The sequence below is a fragment of the Procambarus clarkii genome, chromosome 2 (assembly GCF_040958095.1).
Source record: "Procambarus clarkii isolate CNS0578487 chromosome 2, FALCON_Pclarkii_2.0, whole genome shotgun sequence".
NCBI classification, from domain to species: domain Eukaryota; kingdom Metazoa; phylum Arthropoda; class Malacostraca; order Decapoda; family Cambaridae; genus Procambarus; species Procambarus clarkii.
Window position 1 is genome coordinate 36,964,200 of NC_091151.1, and position 20,334 is coordinate 36,984,533.

Below are 20,334 nucleotides of genomic sequence, written 5' to 3' on the forward strand. Positions count from 1 at the left end.
CATCATTCTCCCTCTTCTTTATTTTTTACCTTCACTTATCTCATCAAACATCTTCCACTATTTCACTGCCTTTCATAACATGGCTAACCCTTAACATGATCCTGGTTTGGTGCATACTAATAATAGAGTGAGCTCTTCTCACTCACCATGTAGAGCATAATTGAATTATTTTCTCTACCAAACTTCCTTACAATATTCTCTTTAATATCCATCTCGGTTATAATTTTTTTCCACTTCTCTTAGCATCCACACATGCCTCATAGTACCTCGTGCTCTTGAGAGAGGTGCTCTTGTCTTTCTCTGTCAAGTAGAGTTTTCTTGCCACAACCCTGTTTCCTAATTAAGAAACAACAGCAATGATAAACTCTCACTACTGCACTCTCCAGATCCATGTTTGGTCATCCCAGAACATGATCATCTCAGTACTGTGCTAACCAATCACTTGGTCTGGATGAGTCTAAATTTTTCTCATAATATTCTTTCCTACATTTGTTCTCTTTTCATTTCAAACAATCACCTGTTACTTTATGCTTTACTTTTACACTCTTTCTCTTGTTATAACAATTATGAAGGCACTTCATAGTTCATATCAAGCTTCTCAGATAAACTCATCCATAACTGACAGTATGGTTTTTGGCCACTCACTATTTGCTCTCCTTCATCACACAATGTATACCAGACAAAAGGCAAGCATGGAGAAATGTGTAAAAGAGCTAGACATAGCTAAAGCCTTTGGCAAAGTTTGGCATCACTCCATTTGAGACTATATCATCTTAAAAGTCATCCTGTTTCAATTATATTTTTATTTTTTCTATCTAGTCTCAGTAACCTATACAGCCAATTTCTCCCAAATAGTGTTAGTATGGCTTAAGGATTTGTGTTAGTGTCGGCATTATTTTTTAAATCAATGATCTTTCTGCTGTTTATATCCCTACTTGCAAGTCCACTGATGATTCTGCTCTTCATACAATACAATACAAATACAAATTCAGAACCTTTTTGTGCAAAACATTTTCACAGTTAGGGAATAGTTTAAACAAGAACACAATTAAGGCCAATTTAAACAAGAACACGGTTAAGGCTGGTTTAAACAAGAACACAGTTAAGGTTGGTTTAAACAAGAACACAGTTAAGGCTGGTTTAAACAAGAACACAGGTTGCACTTGGCAATATCATTATTCACATACAGTATATCTGTTATCCATGTCAATCACCAAATTCTATCAAGTCAACACAGACTTGGCCAACTCGAAACATAAGTTAACAGCAGCAGGGTTTCTTTCATCTTGAATGCTCGATACCAGGAGTATTCATATAATCGGTATTTACATTATTTTACATTGCTGATTAGGCTTCAAATCTTTTCATAAGGCAGGAGCCCCTTATGGCTCCCTGAAGCTATGCACTGAGATGGTCCCCATCTACCAGGTCACTTCAGAGTTCTTTAGGCCTACCAGGGACTAGTGCCAGAACCTGGCCTCCCATCACAAGAGATGCAGGAAGCGGTGACATTTTGCTACCTCACTGGGGAAGGCAACCAGAAAGTCAGCAAGTCAAAACAAACCACTGCTGGGTTCAAAAAAGCCTAATGCCTCGAAACTCACTGAATAAACTCCCCCAACTATGTAAACAAACGATTGAATTCTATCAAAACTACAAGATCGTTCATCACACCTCCCCTACTTGTTTAGGAGGAAGAGGCTCACTCCCTGCCGGGGTCTGAGCTGTCAGTTTTGTCACTGATGTAGTGGTTCCTGAGTCACCTGTTTTCTATGAGGGCTCCCCTGTACAGCCAAGTGGTTTGGTGGTTCCACTTGGCCACTTTTGTGGCCTTTCCTGTACACTATGCTATAGCGTGAGCCTAGTTTTAAGAGTGGTTGGAGCCACCTGTTCAGGGTTATCTTCTTTGTGCTCCATTTTGTGCTTCAATTTGCTTGTTTGCAGCAGTCTAGGTAGTGTGCAGTGTTGGATGCCCTGAAGCTGTCTGGTGACAGACAGTGATTTAGTGACCCAGAGATGGAGGTGTTGGTGATCTACACCTTAAATTCCTCTTCCTTCCCCTTTGGGCATGGTTTTTCCTTCCTCTGACCCCGCTTTTGGCCCCGATATGTCCAGGGGTTTCCGGATTGGAGAAGAGATTAGCTCAGGATGTGGCTTGGTCAGTTCCAGGGAATGCCCCCTTCGAATCAGGTGTGGAGGCAGATGAGTCGCTAGTCCTGCTGAGGTTTGGAATTTTCCTTTTAGCCAGCCCCCAACCTCACTTTTGAAGCTTCTCCCCTGGACTTGAGTTAGCCAGCTTCTTGTGAGGGTTGCATCCTGGGGTGGGAGGGAAGGAGATTTCAATAATTCAACCCTAGAGGGGAGAGAGGGGGGGGGAACCTCAGTATAAGCCTTACATGTACTGTATGTGTGAACTGGCTGTTTGTCCCCCGACACAATGAGTTATTATATGCTGCACAATTTGTTTCTGTTTTTATATTTACAGCTGCTGATTCTTCTGCATAATAATTCTGATTAATTTATGTATGTATGTATATGATACAGTATTAATAAATAACATTTACTTTCCAATTGGTCAATTTCATATACAGTGGAACCTCGGTTGACAACTGCCCTAGAAGGCAAATTTTTTGGTTGACGGCGTCGAATTCACTGTAAAATTAGAATTGGTGTACAATGGTTTACTTGGAAAATGACATCTGTTCATATGTGTATGGGTCGAACGAGAACGTGGTGCTGGGGGCGCGGGCCGAGGCATTTTCAGTTTGTTTACAAGTCTATTCCGCGTAGTGACGACCGAGTTCTTTGAAGAATTGAATTCTATGTGAAGAATTGAATTCTATGTGAAGAATTGAATTCTTTGTGAAGAATTGAACTTTTTTTATTTTTGTGAAGAATTGAATTCAAGATGTTTCCATTCTTTGTAAAGAATTTTATTGTTTGCCTGCTTTTTTAAAATAAAAGTTGTTATTATATATCACACCATGGGTCGCAAGAAAGTCAGTAGTAAAGTTCAACCTAAAAAAATAATTGAGGATGACGATAGAGGAAAAACAAGAAATCATTCGTAAACAAGAAAATGGTATGAGAGTTGTTGATGTAGAGTAGAGGAATGTGATGTTCCTTCCTCATTTATTAAGAAAATGTGTGCAGTATGAGAAGAATTGCAAAGTTTTGCTGAAAAGTGTCACCCAAATCAAGCTGTAGCATGCTGTTGTGTTAACCTTTTTAATAACAATATGATGTCTCACTTTAGACAAGTGTTACAACGTAGAGGAAAACAAGCATAACTAGACAGGCTTTAAGTGAGAAAATAAGCGGTGAGCCACAAGGAGGTCTTGGTGGTATGCAGGCAAAATGTAGGAGACAGAGTACCCCAGAAAAGTCATCACTGCCTGATGTTATAATGGAAGGGACTTCCTTTCCAAACCACTAATACCTCTCCTCCTCCCCTTCTCTTCACCGTCTTCCATACGCCAAGAGTCCTCATTCAAGGTAAGATATACATACTGTACAGTACTGAATTGTAGCTAGTACAAAATGAATGTTATTTGGTATAAAATGTATTTTTAAGTTAATATTTTTGGGGATGTGAAACGGATTAATTCAATTTACATTATTTTTTATGGAAAAATTCGATTTGGTTGATGAATTTTTGGTTGACAACGCGTCTCTGGGAACGGATTACGATCGTAAACGAAGTTACCACCGTATTTTGTTATTTTATTGTTTTATGTAACAAAGTGTATAATAATAAATTAAAATGATGCATACAACTATATCCAATACATCCACTTAATTTGTACATTCTTGTTTTTGTGTTAATTCCTGTAAAACCAAACAAGTTATTGATACATCTTTATATCTTAGTAATTATTATCTTAAATCAGTTTGATTTAGAATGGCTTAAATTAAGGGGCCAGGAATCAAAATATATTCATCCAAAATTGAAAAATATTGATAAATGTTAAACAACTTTCATGGCATATGGCAACAGAGTCATAAAACGTTCATCCCAAATATTAAAAAATAGATTTTTCATGATTTTTGTTTACCAATAAATACGTGTGCCGCTCAACCCATATAGGTGCCAGTGAGTGCAACGTATCATCCCGGTCTCACTTGATTGCTTTCTAACAATTGGATTTTATGCAAAAGAATTTGAAAAATATATATATTAAAGAGTACTTTTGCTTGGTAGCAACTCTTCATAGTCAGCCGCCACCTCAACTCAGCTCACTAGTTCAGTGACAGTCTTTCACACGAGAGAGGGAGTGTGTCGTGTCTCGTACCCCACAGTTTATTCACCGCTTCATCGTTTATATTCACGATGCCTTTCCTGTCGAAGAAAGCTAAATACCAGAAGGAAAGTATGTTGCATGTCATACGAATATGAGAAAGGAGGAGGCTAGCGAGTGTACAGTGGGAGAAGGAGGGTAGCGAGTATATAGTGGAATGCGGCGGCCCACTTCCCACGCTTGCCTCATGCCACACACACCCTCACACACCGCCTCATGCTCTACACTGCTCTCCAGTGCCTCACAATGCCAACTATTATCACCTATCTATAGGCAATAAAATTACTGAAAGATATTTGAATTTTTACCTAATACACACACACACATTCAATTTATGTTCACTTATAGTGCCATATATCAGAACACAGGTTAATATGCAATACAAGAGCTAATAAAGATAATGGATATCAAATCTTACCTGTGAAATGTTGTAAATATATAAATAACAGATTATATGTATTTAGTAAATAAGAGTAAATAATAAGTATTTAGTAAATGTGATTTTTTTTTATTATGAATTTTTCTTGATTCCATTTCACAAGATATTGACCTACAACTTTCACATTTTGGAGTACGAATGCCCAGCTATGTTTATTAAAATTTACAAGAAAATCCATAGAGTAAAAGATTATATTTCATTGTCAAGAACTTCAATTTCAGTTTTCTCTATGAACAAAATTGTCAACTTTGAGACAGCTTTAAAAAATCAGTTTCTGATCAATTTTCACATATATGCAAAGTTTTGTGTTCTAAAATAAAACCCTTTTCATTTTCTCATGAATGCAAAACTTTTGGAGTTATAAATTTTTGCGTCAAAATTTTGCACATATTTGGAAGGCCATATTAAAAAAAAAAATTACAGTAAACTATACTCTCAAACTGTATTCTAAAAGGATAGAAATGAAGTTCATATGTGATTCTGAAACCATAATGAAAAAAATTGAAAAATTGGTGACATTTTACAATTTTAAAGGTCATTTGAAAATATGATACAGTATTAGAAATTTATTAAAATTATTTATTTTTACTTATTTTTATGCTCATGTTACGATGTTGATCCATTAGGGAAAGTTAGAGCATTTACCATGTAGATTATGGAAAGAAAAAAAAATAAAAAAAATATTGTGAGTTTGAGGAAAAAGATTTCCAGGCACTTAACCAGTATTCTGAAATTTCCAAAATTATTTTGCCATTCAAAAACCCTTAGTAATATATATTCTTTTGCTGAATAAATTGTATTGTATTGTATCCCCTGTACTGTACATTACTTTCATAATACTTATTTGTTTGTAACCTAACATTTTAATTACTTTGTGTAACTGAAATTTTAATGCAATACAGCAATCTTTACTATTTTAATGACTATGTACAGCAATACTTTTTCCTAAATAATCAAATACTGAACTAGTGTCATCACTGTCTGGTACACTGCTATTAGTAATATTATATAATTTAAATGTTTTGATTCATATTTGAGCAGTACAGCATTTGTTAGCTTTAGTCTAGCCCTGAATGAGCTGGATATGCAGGCTTCACAATTTGTATGTACTACTGTAAAGGATTTTTTTTTTTTTTTAATTTTCACTACCTTTTTTAGTGCTATTCAACAGTCTTTTATGTTGGCAGATCAAGATTATCAGGAAACAGTAAATATCTAAAGCCACACCTTGTTTTTTATCATTACTCGGTTAAAGAAAAATTTGGAGTAATTTATTCCATTTTACTGCCAATTTAAAGACGTGTTATGATCTAGTATATATACACTATATCTAGCTATTACAGGACACATGTTTCTGTTAAGTAAGTCTCTAAAGAGCTTGGTATGTTCAACTTTGTCAAATGCTTTGTAATAATGAAGAGTTTCTGTTACCAAGGAACTGCACTCCTTTGTCCTGTATCCAATCTTGAATGCAAACTGAAAATCAGAGATTCTTAGTGCACCAGCAGGAAAATCAATGGGTATGTAATCGAATACCTGCACTAAATGCTCTTGTCATTCAAACAGAAGTTTGAGATGTAAAGCATGCAACAATAATATCACAAAGTTCTGGTCAAACTGAAATGGCAGAGGGAAAAGTTGATATGCTTATCTCTCTCTCCATCTCTGTTGGACTCAACATACCAGATCCTTGGGAAAAAATGGTTACTAAACGCTTGATTTTCTCTAAAGTGCCAGGCATTATTTTGCCGACGACCAGCTGGCTACCATGTACTGGTCGTGTGCCCTCCCAGATGGAGTACTACACGCATGCCTGTGGGCTGGGTGTGGTTGCATCACAAAGTTGGCTTGATGCTGTCTAAAACAAAGCAATTAGAACAATTAAAAATAAAGTGATTGCAGATAACATAATCCCTTCACATAGGCAAAGACTTCTAACTGTCCCTTTTCTAGATAATTTTACTGGCATATGTTGCTATAAGCACATAATATACTACCACTTCACTCCTCCACACCTTTCTGAGAACTATCAGCACTTCTAGGAGTGTAAATGATAGTTTAAGCTATAGACATAACCAGCATTTTAGGTGGCATTGCCAAGGTACTGCAAATGTCACTGCCCCATTAAACTCATCACTTTATGGGCACAGATGCACAGACAGATTGAAGCATGTTCCTAAAGTTTTGGAAACAGAACAGAAGTGCACCTTTGTCAAATCTTAACCACACATTGTGAATGAGAGGTGAAAGCAAGAGGCTAACCACAAGAAACAGTCTCAAGTGATAGCATCAATGGTCAATCACCTACTTGTGTTGAAGTGAACTGCCTTCATTACCAAGTAAGTGATACTGCCTAATAAAATGATCACTCAGGGTTACATTTAGAGTAGTGAGCCAATGAAAAATTCAATTGTATATCTCACATGGTTATCTTGTCATATGTCACTGGCAAGTATAGAACTCAAGATATACTCTGTTAGTTATGGCTGCCCCAACACATGAGATGTAGTAGGAACAAACTAGATAAAGAGGAAATTACAGACATGGCAAATGCAGCATTAAGAGCCAACAGTTAAACCAATCATCTTTCCTGCAAAAATACAGCCCAACTTTGCCACACTTTGCGAGTGGGAAAACAACCAGGCCTGGACACATTAGTCCATTTATGATTCTCGCTGTCTTGGTGTTTATTTGACCCTTACATTATGTCTGTTCCACCCATATTTTACACTGAATACTCTAGACTAACATTTTTCAAGCTTTCTACCCTTGAAATAATTTTTGATCGCACTTTATCTAAACACACAGATTTCGTTGTCAACTGAAAAGAGATATTTGTCTATGCACTTCATGCTAGTTAAATGAGAAAAAGTGAACAATGACTCAAAAATACATTTGTATATGATTAGAATTAGCCTGTTTATCACTATCAGAACCCCTAGTTATCTTGGCATTCTGCAGAATCTCGGTTGAGAAATGCTGCCCTAGACTGTCAAAGCAAATATTTAACACAAAGGCTAACCGTCTTCCTCCAAAGGCACTATTTTTCTTTCCTTAGTCTAAGGATAAGTTACCAAATAAATTAATAAGACATAAAATGAATAGCGAGGCATACATTGTGACAGTCACTAATGATAAAGCCAAAACATTATAACAGCATTATATGCAAAGTTCATACTAAAAATGTAAAATTAAATCATGTTCTGATTTAGCCAAAAGTAAGAAAATTATGCTGCACAGTTATGATTCATAGCTTTTTATCTCTTGAATATATTTTCCTTAAGGCACATTTTAAATTCAATTGTTACTCCCAATATGCAGTGGTTACTGCATATGGGGAGTTCATAGTTTTATGTTGATAACTACCATTTGTAAATGAAAGGATACATTTTTATCAATTTCTTTCCATAGAGTCTTTTCAGAAATGGATAGTGTCAACGGCTGAAACTGCAGAAAAGCATGTCGTCACAAGCAGCAACTGCATAGCATTTATCTCGTATTCAATGGGATGGATACTGTGAGGTGGTTTTGCTTTCACAAATGACAGTACAACAATTTGATGATACATAAAATCCTCTTATTTGACTCTTATTGTAATTACCTAAGTGTAGTTACAGGATGAGAGCTACGCTCGTGATGTTCTGTCTTCCTAGCACTCTGTTATATAATGCTTTGAAATTAGCGACAATTTTGGCCTCCACCACCACCTCACCTAAATTGTTCCAACCTGAATTTTCAGGTTGTTCCAACTTAAATTTTCTTATATTCCTTTGGCAGCTATGTTTATTTAATTTCAATCTATGACCTCATGTTCTTCAAGTTCCAGGTCTCAGGAATTCTTCCATATCAATTTTATCGATTCCCGTTACTCCAGTTATTTTGTACGTAGTGATTATATCGCCTCTTTTTCTTCTATCTTCTGGTTTTGGCATTTTTAATCCCTCTAACCTCTCCTCGTAGCTCTTGTCCTTCAGTTCTGGGAGCCATTTAGTTGCATGTCTTTGCACCTTTACTAGTTTGTTGATGTGCATCTTCACACTATCTCTCTCTTTGGACATCCCCTCGTGTCCACTTTTTTTCTCTCGTGTCCTAGCTTTGGACACTGCTCGCGTCAAATACAAAAAATATTTGTATAAAATTAATCTATCCGATCGACTTTGGGATAGTTTCAAAATGAGCGCCTTTAGAGTGTGCACAATTTGATATCAACATGAAAGATGTAACACAAAACTTGATGTCAGAACACTTGAAAAATTATAAATACATTTTTGGTCCAAATTTTAATATATTTGTTAAAATTCTATTTATTGTGCTATTATTATGGGATGAGTTTTAAAATGCACGCCTTTACATTGCAAACAATTTGATACTAAAATTAAAAATGTAACATAAAATTTTATGTCAAAACACTTGAAAGATATAAATAATTTTGTGATGACGAGTCTAAAATTAATATATTTGTTAAAATTCCAGTTATTGCTCTATTATTATGGGACTAGTTTTAAAATATGCGCCTTTATATTGCAAACGATTTCATACCAAAACGAGCGACGTAACACGAAAATTGATGTTATCAAACTGAACGAGTATACACACTAGGTATGCGGGTGTGATAATTGGTTCTCGTTCATGAGTAACTTTAGGCTTTGCTAAGGGAGTCACGCTGGGCTTTTGGACAATATATGCATATACACCTGCAGGGAATTAAATTGCGAACACATTGATACCAAAACGAACGACGTAGCACGAGAATTAAGGCGAGAAAACTGAAACAAGTATACACATTTTACTGATTTTGTGCGCTCATGGGTAACTTTTCCCGACTTTAGGCTTTGCTCTCGGGAGTCAAGCTTGGCTTTTGGACCTTATTTGCATATACACCTGTGGGGAATTCTATTGTGAACACAATGATACCAAAACGAGCAACGTAGCACGAGAATTAAGGCAAGAAAACTGAAACAAGCATACACATTTAGTGTCGCCGAGCACTCGCCTGCACCGCCAGGCCTACTTCGTGCATACGTGCGGAGCGCACGCCCAGGGCGAAATACTGTTAAGATAGGGGCACCATAACATTACTGCATGTTCCAGCTTTGGTCTAACAAAAGTCGTGAACAATTTCTTTAGTATCTCGCCATCCATGTATTTAAAAGCAATTCTGAAGTCAGAAAGTGTAGCACAGGCTCCTCACACGATGTTCTTTATGTGGTCCTCAGGTGATAGTTTTCTATCTAGAACCTCCCCTAGATCTTTTTCTTTATCAGAATTATTTAAAGATTTCTCACAATTATTTATAGGTTGGGCGATGTCTATGTTCTCCTATTCCATATTCTGTAACACGGCATTTATTCACATTAATCTCCATTTGCCTCCATACACTTATTTTGTTCAGGTCTTCTTGAAGGGCATGACAATCATCTAAGTTTCTTATCTTCCCTATTATCTTAGCATCATCAGCAAACATGTTCATATAATTCTGTATTCCATCTGGTAGATTGTTTATGTAGACAATGAACATTACCGGTGCAAGAACTGAACCTTGTGGTACTCCACTCATGACAATTCTCCAGTCCGATACATTGCCTCTGATTACTGCACTCATATTTCTGTCTGTTAAACTTTTTCATCCATGTTAGAAGCCTACCTGTCACCCCTCCAATGTTCCAGTTTCCAGAACAACCTCATATGTGGAGCTCCGTCGAAAGCCTTTTATTAGGTCCAGATAGATGCAGTCTACCCAACCATCTCTGTCCTGTAAAATCTTTGTGGCTCGATCATAGAAACTGAGTAAATTCATTGCACAGGATCTTCCAGATCAAAAACCATACTGTCTGTCTCATATTATATCGTTTTTCTCCAGGTGTTTTACCCATTTAGTTTTAATTATTTTTTCTATTATTTTCACTATCACACTTGTCAATGATACAGGTCTATAATTTTGTGGGTCTTCCCTGCTGCCACTTTTGCAGATTAGAACCATGTTAGTATTTTTCTACACATCTGCTATGACTCCTGTACCCAGAGATGCCTTAAAATTCAGTTGAAAATTGTGTTGCAAAGTTAATGATAAAATCTTATGCTGAACATACTGTAGTATAATAAGAAAAATATTTAATTTTTTATTGTGTAGCATTAATAAATATGAAAGTACATAACTGAGACAGCTTGAATAGAACCTTGTGAAATGTACAGAGCACTGTATTTTTAAGATCAAGCCGGCATGAATAAATTAATTTAAAATTTTTTTTTATTAATGTGACTAATAAAATAATGTCTGGCACTTCTCGTATAAATTTGAGAGTAAAAAGTTTGATGAAGGCGAAAGAGATGATAGGGCAAGTGTATCTAAAATGTGGGATGAATGTCAACACACAAACATTGCACGAATGTGAGCAACACAAGAGAAGAGTGGGATAAATGTTAAAACACAGGAGACACAAGTTAACTGCCAAGTAGAAGCAGTTATAAGAAAGAACGAGTAACATTTTGTCTACTCGCAAGGATTATGATAATTTTGTGACTCCTGTATTTAAAGCTTTTAAGTTACATATTTTCCAATACCTGAATGTAAACTGGGAAAAGGAAAGATAAATATGAATTATGAAGCTTGGGATTTTGTGTACTGCGGTCCAAAGTTCAACTCCAGCCAATGGTATGGTAGATAGGTTTTCTCACTCTGATTATATGAACATATATATATTGAAATCTGGATACAACTAACTGGGATTGAACCTAATCTGAACTATCAATGTTTCTGTATCATTAAGGTTTGAAAAAAAATGGTTTTAAAAGATTTTTCTGTAAATGATGAAACACAAATAACATATATCAGTACCTGTAATGGTTTTTAAATATACAGATACTGAAAACATAGTAGCTGGACCAAGTCTGTTTAGTTTATTGGGGCATGTATTAGGTTCAACCACTTGCAATCAGTGGTAGAGTGACGGCTTTGCTTCTTGCAGGTCGACATTCAATCCCTGACTGTCCAAGTAGTAGGGCACCATTCCATTCGTCCATCCTATCCTCCATCCTATCCTAAATCACTATACTCATCTTCCTTCCAATTGCTATATACTCATAATAGCTTAGTGCTTTCTCCTGACAATTACATATTAAGACCCCATGACCCAGATAATCAAGGGTTCAGCTAGTAAATTCTTTCCAGCCCATCCCCTTCCATTAAGGTTACAGTTGAAAATCAATATGGATAGTGTACAACACACTATTCACATTCCCTAAACTGTGTTGTACTGCTAAAATCTTTTCAGCAAGTGATCAGTCCACTACACTGAAGTGTGATACAGAATACCAATTATAAAATAGATACACTTACCGTAAGTATATGGGTATGTGAGAAACCAGTAGCAAGTACAGTGGAACCTTGTTTTCGTATGACCCTGTTTTCGTATTTTTCGGTACTCGAGCTTAATTTCTTCTAAAAATTTGATTCGGTACTCGTTGTTTGCTTCAGTGTTCGGAGTTTGTTTATACACGTGTGGGTCCGTCACGGAGAGGCACACCTCAGTTTACCAGTGTCCTGCTAAGGTGACTACGGTGCTTGAATTCTTCGTGAAGAATTTTTTTTTTTGGGGGGGGGGGGGGGTCTGAACATAAAAGTTGTTATTATATATCGTGCCATGGGTTCCAAGAAACTCAGTGGTAACGTTCAACCTAAGAAAATACTGTAGTTGCGAGGATGACGATAAGAGGAAAAACTATAAATTATTCATAGTGTGAATGTAATGTCTCACTACAGATAAGTGTTAAAATGTAGGGAAAAACAAGTGTCTATAGACAGATTCTTAGTAAGACAAGCAAGCAGTGAGCCACAAACAGGTCCTAGTGGCATGTCTGCAAAACGTAAGAGAGAGAGTACCCCAGAAATGTCATCACTGCTGTTATAATGGAAGGGGATCTCTCCTTCCAAACACTAACACCTCTCCTCCTCCCCCCTTCTCACAGTCTTCCATATGCCAACAAAAGTCCTCCATAAAGATAAGGTAAGGTATCTATGGGTAGTTTTCTGTATAAAATGTATTTTTTTTAGTTAATATTTTTGGGGGGTGTGGAACAGATTAATTCAATTTGCATTATTTCTTACGGGAAAATTCGTTTCGGTTTTCGTATTTTTGGTTTTCGAGCTGTCTCTGGGAATGGATTAAATTAGAAAACGGAGGTACCACTGTAACTGCCTCAACTATGGTTTCAGAAACAAAACTACAGTATCTACAGTATTAAAGACCAGAAGAAGCATTTGGCTTAGTCAAAATTCCTAGACTTTTATAATAAAATATAGCAGACCTGGCAACCGACTTGGCCCTATTTTTTCTGATACTCATGTTTAAAGTGTACACTGCAAAACTATGAAGAAACTCTGCTGTGGGTGAATTGCTGGAGTGGTGCTTGTGTGCTGATGGTAAGTGTGGAGAGCAGTGTGAAAATTATATCTTTAAATACACTGTATTAAAGTCATTAACCTGCTCTTCCAACATCATTTCTCACTTCTCTCCAGGTGAGTCTCTCCCTGCTCATTTAGGATGAGGAACATGCCAGCAATGAGAATGATAACATTATAAAAGATTTATGATAATTGTACTGATTTTAAGTTATAAGAAACCTATCAACATTTAACAAAAATATACAACAAAGTTATATGTCTAATGTCTTAAAAATTTAAAAAGTATCCATTTTTAAAAGTTGAAAGAAAAAATTAGTAAACTTACCTGACGATCAAACAGAGGGGGGTTATCATTGATATCTGTGATTTCAACCGTAAAGGAACAAACACCTTCTAATGATGGATCTCCATTGTCTGTGGCCTTCACAGTAACCGAGACGAACTTTCCATCTTCACCTTCACGATCAAACACTTTATTAGTAGTTACGTCACCTGTCTCAGGATCAACTGTGAATTTCGTGCCTTTCTGGTTTGGCTGCTGGACAATACTATAGCGGACCTGCAGAAAAAGTGAATGCAGTGAATTGTTACAAAATTTGCTTATGTGAACTAAATCAAGAATACAGAACTATTAATAATAAAAATATATTCATTAAGTAAATATTCTTAAGCCCAATTATCAATTACAATATATCAAATCAATACCAAAAAGATCTATGTTAGTGGTCATTATTTGTTTAGGCCTAAACAAAATTTATAATAAATTAAAATATTAAGACAACCAAGCATTTATTTAGTAATCATACCTGTCCATTGACACCTTTATCCTCATCTGTTGCATGCACTGTGATGACCGGTGAACCATTAGGAGCCGACTCTTCCACTTTAGCATGGTAGGAAGCACAGTCCTTGAAAACCGGCTTGTTATCATTGACATCGGTAATAAAGACGACAACAACAGCTGTGGATGTGTGACGAGAATGCTGGCCACCAGGACAACAATTACCATCATCAACAGCAGTAACATTCAGCTCATACTTGTCACGGTCAAGGGAGATGGGTCCATTGTGCAACCGAATGACACCCGTCATCTTTTCAATTACAAACTGGCCAGATTTGCGGGCCCCTCCGACAAAACCAAACTCTACGTTATCGCCATCTTTATCCGATGCCACAACAGTTGTTACTAGGGTATTTGGTCCAGCATTTTCATCAACATTTGGAGTATAGACTTGTTGTGAAAAGTTGGGCTCTTCGTCATTCTTGTTTTTGGTATATATACGAATTGTGGCAGTACCTTCCTTTGCTGGCTCACCTGAGGAAACAACAAATTTTATGAATGATCTTCTAACTGTACATAATAGTTTGCCAACTGTTCATTCCTCTGAATAGTTCAAGTTTCACTACGAAAACTGCATACTCCCCATAACTATTAGCAATTAAAATACATTATCCATTTGAAAATCAATGAACAGTAGGCCTAATGCCAAAATATGCAGGATAAATTATACTTTATGATATCTGTAAATTCAAAATCATTATACTATTTAATACAAATTAAGCTTCCAACCTCTGTCAGTAGCTGTAACCGTGAACTCATAATAAGCATTGTTGTCATCAGCATCAAGAGTTTTTCTGTTGTATATTATTCCTTTGTTGTCTACCCGAAAGTGATCATCAGAAACTGAATACGTAATTTCTGCATTTGTCCCAGAGTCATCATCACGTGCTTTCACCTGAGGATTAAGAAAAACATTAATTACATTAGAGCATAACAATTAAAACTTGAATAAAACATTTTATTGCAATAAACTATCAAAAACTACATGTTGCTCATTAAGAAGAAATTTGCAGCTTTCACTCAAATGCCCTACGTCTATGCAATACATAATACAATACAAAAGGGCAAATGTTTACAACAATATAGAGTACCACTGCCAATCCTTCACCATTTGAGCTGCATTTATTTGGAATATGATTAAAAAATACATTTAATCCTTGCATTGCACACAACATCCTGTGATGTGTTTAGGTCCCTCACAACACTGGAAACTACCACTAAAACATGGATCCAGTAAACAGACACAATCTTGGATACAGGCCAGTAGTTTGAAAGAGCAATCATAGGTGACAAATATCACTACAAATCCCAACCCCGGTGACTAAGTTAATAAAAAAAATGGATGGATATTAGCTCATAAATAACTTCGAGATTGATAGAGAGTATGGACTGTACTCTGCTCCGAAGACAATGGTACAGGCAGCAATTTGCTTCATTAACATCTCGCCCTACAGAACACCATGCTGATACACTACCTTGTGTGTCTATCACCTGTTGAACCTCATGGCAAGGTGAGTGCACGTTCTGCAAAAACACAGATGTGGGAAAAGCAAGAGGGGGCAGGTGCAACTCATGCTGTGTGTGCGGCAGAACTATGCATGACAGCTTCTTCAGAGATTTATCACACCCTCTAGAATGTCTGAGTGATTTATAACAGTGCAGAAACATGTAGTAATGTAGTGTAGTGCAGAAAAATGTAGTAGTGTAGTGTAGTGCAGAAAAATGTAGTAGTGTAGTGTAGTGCAGAAATGTGTAAATAGTTATAAATAATGAGTGTGTACAGTGTAATAACAGCAAAAATAGTATGTTTTGTTGTTTTTAGAATATACGGTGTAATATTAGTGGAATGTCTAGGTGTGTGTGCACCAAAGTTCCACACATTTTGTGATTTTGTCATTTTGTGACACATTTTGTGACAAAATTTAATAGATTACAGAGTCCAACAAGAAACAATCATAAGTAGAGAACCTAAAAATCACAAAAGCCTCACCCTGAGTATAGAAGAACCAATTGGAATATCTTCATCAATGTTGTGAGCTTGGTAGTCGGGCAAGTCAAACTTGGGAGGGTTGTCATTAACATCCGTCACTTTAATCGTTAGCTGCAATAGACAAAAAATAATGCAAGTAAATATTTCACAGGAGAAGGAGTCAAGGATTACCTTTCCTTCAAGCTATAATTAAAATAAATTACATAATCTTATCAACGCCTAGATGAAGGCTTCTGCACAGGACACCATTATATATATTTTTATATTTGGCATATGTTTAGAGTTAAACATCATACAGTACTCATTTATATACACTAGATATGTCTTTAAATCTCCACTGTTCAGTGAACATTCATGAGTGAATATTTTAGCACATGTTATCTGCCTATCTGAGATGACAGCCTTTTCTTCATTATTCATCTAGTGTGCAAATATTTAAGACACTGAAGAACACAATAATATTTCAGCCATATTCTGTATTTATTTCTGGCACATTATTTCTCTTCTTGCTTCGTGCCTTACAAAGCCACTTGCAATATGCTCGTCTGCTCCATCTCAATCAAGTCTGACATTCCCCACACCCTTTATCATTCCCCCAGGTAACTCACTCCACTTAAAAAATTCATAAATTGGTTGAATCCCAAAATACAAACCTTCCAAATCCTAAAATATCTTGATTATTTTTGTTTAAATATACACACCTTATGCATCAAGGACTGAAGCATAACTAACATGCCAGAAGCAAGCAGAAAATGAGATGGCAAGTGAACACTAACATATCTTCTTGCTTCTAACACGGTAATATTGATAAGGTAAGGCCTTTAGAGACCCCTATTATAAGCTGAGATGATGTATGTACAGTATATTTAAAAGATATCTCCCTAACCGATCCCGCCTAATTGGCGGGATATTTATTTACCAATAGGCATTTTATGAATAATGAACACAGAACCTCCTTAAACAGTAACTCAAAAGAAACAATACTGTATATGTTAGTGAACTTCTTTAAGCAACAAGTATGGTACAGTACTTACATCAACTGAAGTAGAGAAACCACCAGAATCTTCTGTTGCTGTGACAACCAACTGATAGATGTGTGGTTGACGAACATCCTCAAAGTCCAATTCCTTGGCCAACTTGACAATTCCTGATGTAGGCCCAATATTAAATGTTCCTGCACCCTGCCCTTTTGCTTTTAATGTGTAACGAATTTCTCGATCGGCAAAAGATTTAGCTTTAACAGAGATGATACTGAAAAAGACAAAAAAGCTGTTATCCAAACCATTATTATAATTATAGGGGGGTATAATATAATATAATATAATAGGGGGTAGAAATAGCCTAAGTTACTCTATCCCTTTGAGATGTATTTCTTTCTTATCTCAATAAACATACTTGAACTATTATAATTTAATACCACAAAATGAACTAATTCAAATGAAATGAAATGAACTAATAACTGTGGTATTATAATATAATACCACAAAATAAAGATATAAACTTAATTACTATTTAAGAGATTATTTCCTATTATCCAATAAAGTCTATTTTGCAGTATCTACTACATATTGTAAATACACAACAAAATCCCACTGAGGTGATAATGAGAAAATCAATTGGTGCAACACTGGGATTCAAACCAGCGGCATGAATACTGGGTAGCTGCGCACGTCAAGTCGTGGTCCAAGAGTAAGGTGTGCAGCCAGGAGTACCCAAATCGCTGGTTTGAATCTCCAAATTGCAACAAATGATTTTAACATACTGTATATTTAAATAAGTTGATTTTAGCCAACAATGTTGGGACTGTGACGAGTGAATGTAGTGCCTCTGACCATTTATTGAGGAAATTCTCAGTGTTTCCATATATTGCTTTAAATGTCCTCAACACACTATTGCAGTCTACACATCAGATCAAGATTCAACATGAAACTGCTCCCACAGTGTACAAGACTTGGTAGATATGGTTATCTCGAGATGATTTCGGGGCTTTTTTTTTTAGTGTCCCCCGCGGCCCGGTCCTCGACCAGGCCTCCACCCCCAGGAAGCAGCCCGTGACAGCTGACTAACACCCAGGTACCCATTTTACTGCTAGGTAACAGGGGCATAGGGTGAAAGAAACTCTGCCCATTGTTTCTCGCCGGCGCCCGGGATCGAACCCGGGACCACAGGATCACAAGTCCAGTGTGCTGTCTGCTCGGCCGACCGGCTCCAAAACATCATTGCCAACAGCATTCGGTGTTCCCAGGCGGTCACCCATCTAAGTACTAACCAAACCCAACGTTGCTTAACTTCATTGATCGGACGAGAAGCGGTGTTCTCAACGTGGTATGGCCGTTGGCTGGTATGGCCGTTAGATATGGTAGATATATACCATGTCTAACATTTATTCATGCCTCTAATTCTCCTTAATACATAACCTTGGAGATGGAATTATAATTCCAAATTAAAATAAAGCTTCACAGAACACTCTTGAATGGCTGGAGATGCAAGGAATCGGGGAAGATGGCTGCACCCCATGAACTGAATACATTATTATGACCACCATTTATGCTTATCTCGACATCCAGCTGGGATGTCAACTGATGCAGGTCCACAATTATAATATCTGGTTTATAGCAGAAGACTGGTTAATTGAGTTGCAATTGAAGGTTTTCTCAATATTACCATATTAAAACTTAATATTGAGGGTTTTCATGAATTCCTTAATGTCACCCTTCTGTGCATGGGTGACCTAAATCTTTAGTTGAGTTTTGTGATGAAAATTATTCTTTGGTCCATGGGGTTGGATCAAGGGAGCTGTGTCAAGTGCAGGAGAATGTAGCAGTCATACTGCTCTCAACTAACTAATCGTCATGTGAATATAATGGGCTGTTAACATATAATGATGATGATTATATGATATCATATAATCATATATTAGAGTATAAGACCACTCTGCTGGTGGGTCAACACCTTTAAACCGATCCTTCACCATGGGACTGAAATCAAATTCTCACCAGTCTCAAAACATGACTTGACATCCAAGCGCTAATTAGAATAAACCTTATAAACCACAGGATTAAAAAAATCCAGGAAAATGCCCACGACACATTGGTCTATGTCGTCGGCTCACAACAGTGGGCTGGGTTTGATCATAAGTAAGTTTCCTTTCATCTGATGCCTCTATTCATTTAAGCAGTAAAATAAGTACCAGAGGATAGGCAATTATTGTGGGTTGAAATGTGAGAAAAGTCAGTAGTTGGCATAGGACCTAGGTGAACCAGGTAGGGGCCTGACAGCTGAGTGGACAGCGCTTCGGATTTGTAGTCTTGAGGTTCTGGGTTCAATCCCCGATGGAGGCAGAAACAAATGGGCAGAGTTTCTTTCACCCTGATACCCCTGTTACCTAGCAGTAAATAGGTACCTGGGAGTTAGACAGCCGCTATGGGCTGCTTTCTGGGGGTGTGTAACAAAAAGGAGGCCTGGTCGAGGACCGGGCCGCGGGGACGCTAAGCCCCGATAACCTCAATAAGGCTACATACAGGTTTCCTGTCACAAACAACAGAAAACCAATTTGAATTTGTGCATGTACAAATTTATTGGGCAGAAATTCATACTCAGCTTTGTATAGTTTCTTCTCTATTATATCATCCTAATAGATTTATCATTTTCATTCACTCACATTCCCTTTCTCTCCTACTAATTCTTCAATCACAAATATGGAATAATTTTGCTCTAATTACCTAACTCTTACATGTAATTGAAAAATACAGATTTTTAATTTTAACTAACAGAGGGGTCCAGAATTACCACTAGCACTGTTCGAAAGCCTTTCAATTTATGAATCTGTCCCACTTGAGGATACAGCCTAAATGTCTATTACCTTAATATTCTCATTCTGAAATCACATTTGTTCATTTTTTGCTATCTCTCTCCTGCTCATTCCTACTTCCCTCGGGGTAATACTCTTTGTCCAGTTTTATGTGTGGGGTACAGACCTGCAATTTGCTCAGGTCTGTACCCCACTCAGCAGTATCAATCAGCAGTAATTACTCACTTATGAATCTACTTTGCTCTTTACTTGCTCACCATTATAATTACTGCCCGAGATACATGCAGAAATTTTATCTTCGGTTAGCAAACCATACCCAGGGACATCTCTGTCCTCCAGCCGCACCAATATCCATACTCAAGGTTTCACAATACTTAAGTTATCTCCATCAAGTCTATCCTCTCAAGTCAACACAGCGTGACAAAAATGATGTACTAAATTGAGCGAACCTAACCTAAACCACAAATAGAAAACAGGACAGCCCATCAATTTTGTGAGATGCTATCATTTATAGTACATCATATATTGGCCATTGGGGATTTATACATCAAAAC

General features: G+C 36.8%; 1 protein-coding gene and 1 non-coding gene across 10 annotated transcripts in view; both read right to left on the reverse strand.

Moving 5' to 3' along the window:
* CadN (neural cadherin) overlaps positions 1 to 20,334 on the reverse strand; it is a 724,585-nt gene that overhangs the window by 311,990 nt on the left and 392,261 nt on the right. For 5 of the 9 annotated variants that reach the window (XM_069324325.1, XM_069324337.1, XM_069324320.1 and 2 more), the window contains exons 5-10: positions 17,004 to 17,220; positions 15,970 to 16,080; positions 14,709 to 14,874; positions 13,945 to 14,453; positions 13,464 to 13,697; positions 6,169 to 6,213 (exon numbers count right to left, since the gene is read on the reverse strand). In XM_069324325.1, the coding sequence (XP_069180426.1) occupies positions 6,169 to 6,213; positions 13,464 to 13,697; positions 13,945 to 14,453; positions 14,709 to 14,874; positions 15,970 to 16,080; positions 17,004 to 17,220 (1,282 nt within the window). The remainder of the gene's footprint in view (positions 1 to 6,168; positions 6,214 to 13,463; positions 13,698 to 13,944; positions 14,454 to 14,708; positions 14,875 to 15,969; positions 16,081 to 17,003; positions 17,221 to 20,334) is intronic. The other 4 variants (XM_069324357.1, XM_069324352.1, XM_069324342.1 and 1 more) reach the window with 1 other exon arrangement.
* LOC138367380 (5S ribosomal RNA) lies at positions 18,190 to 18,308 on the reverse strand. The gene has a single exon (XR_011229349.1). It is a non-coding gene; the product is annotated as a 5S ribosomal RNA (ribosomal RNA).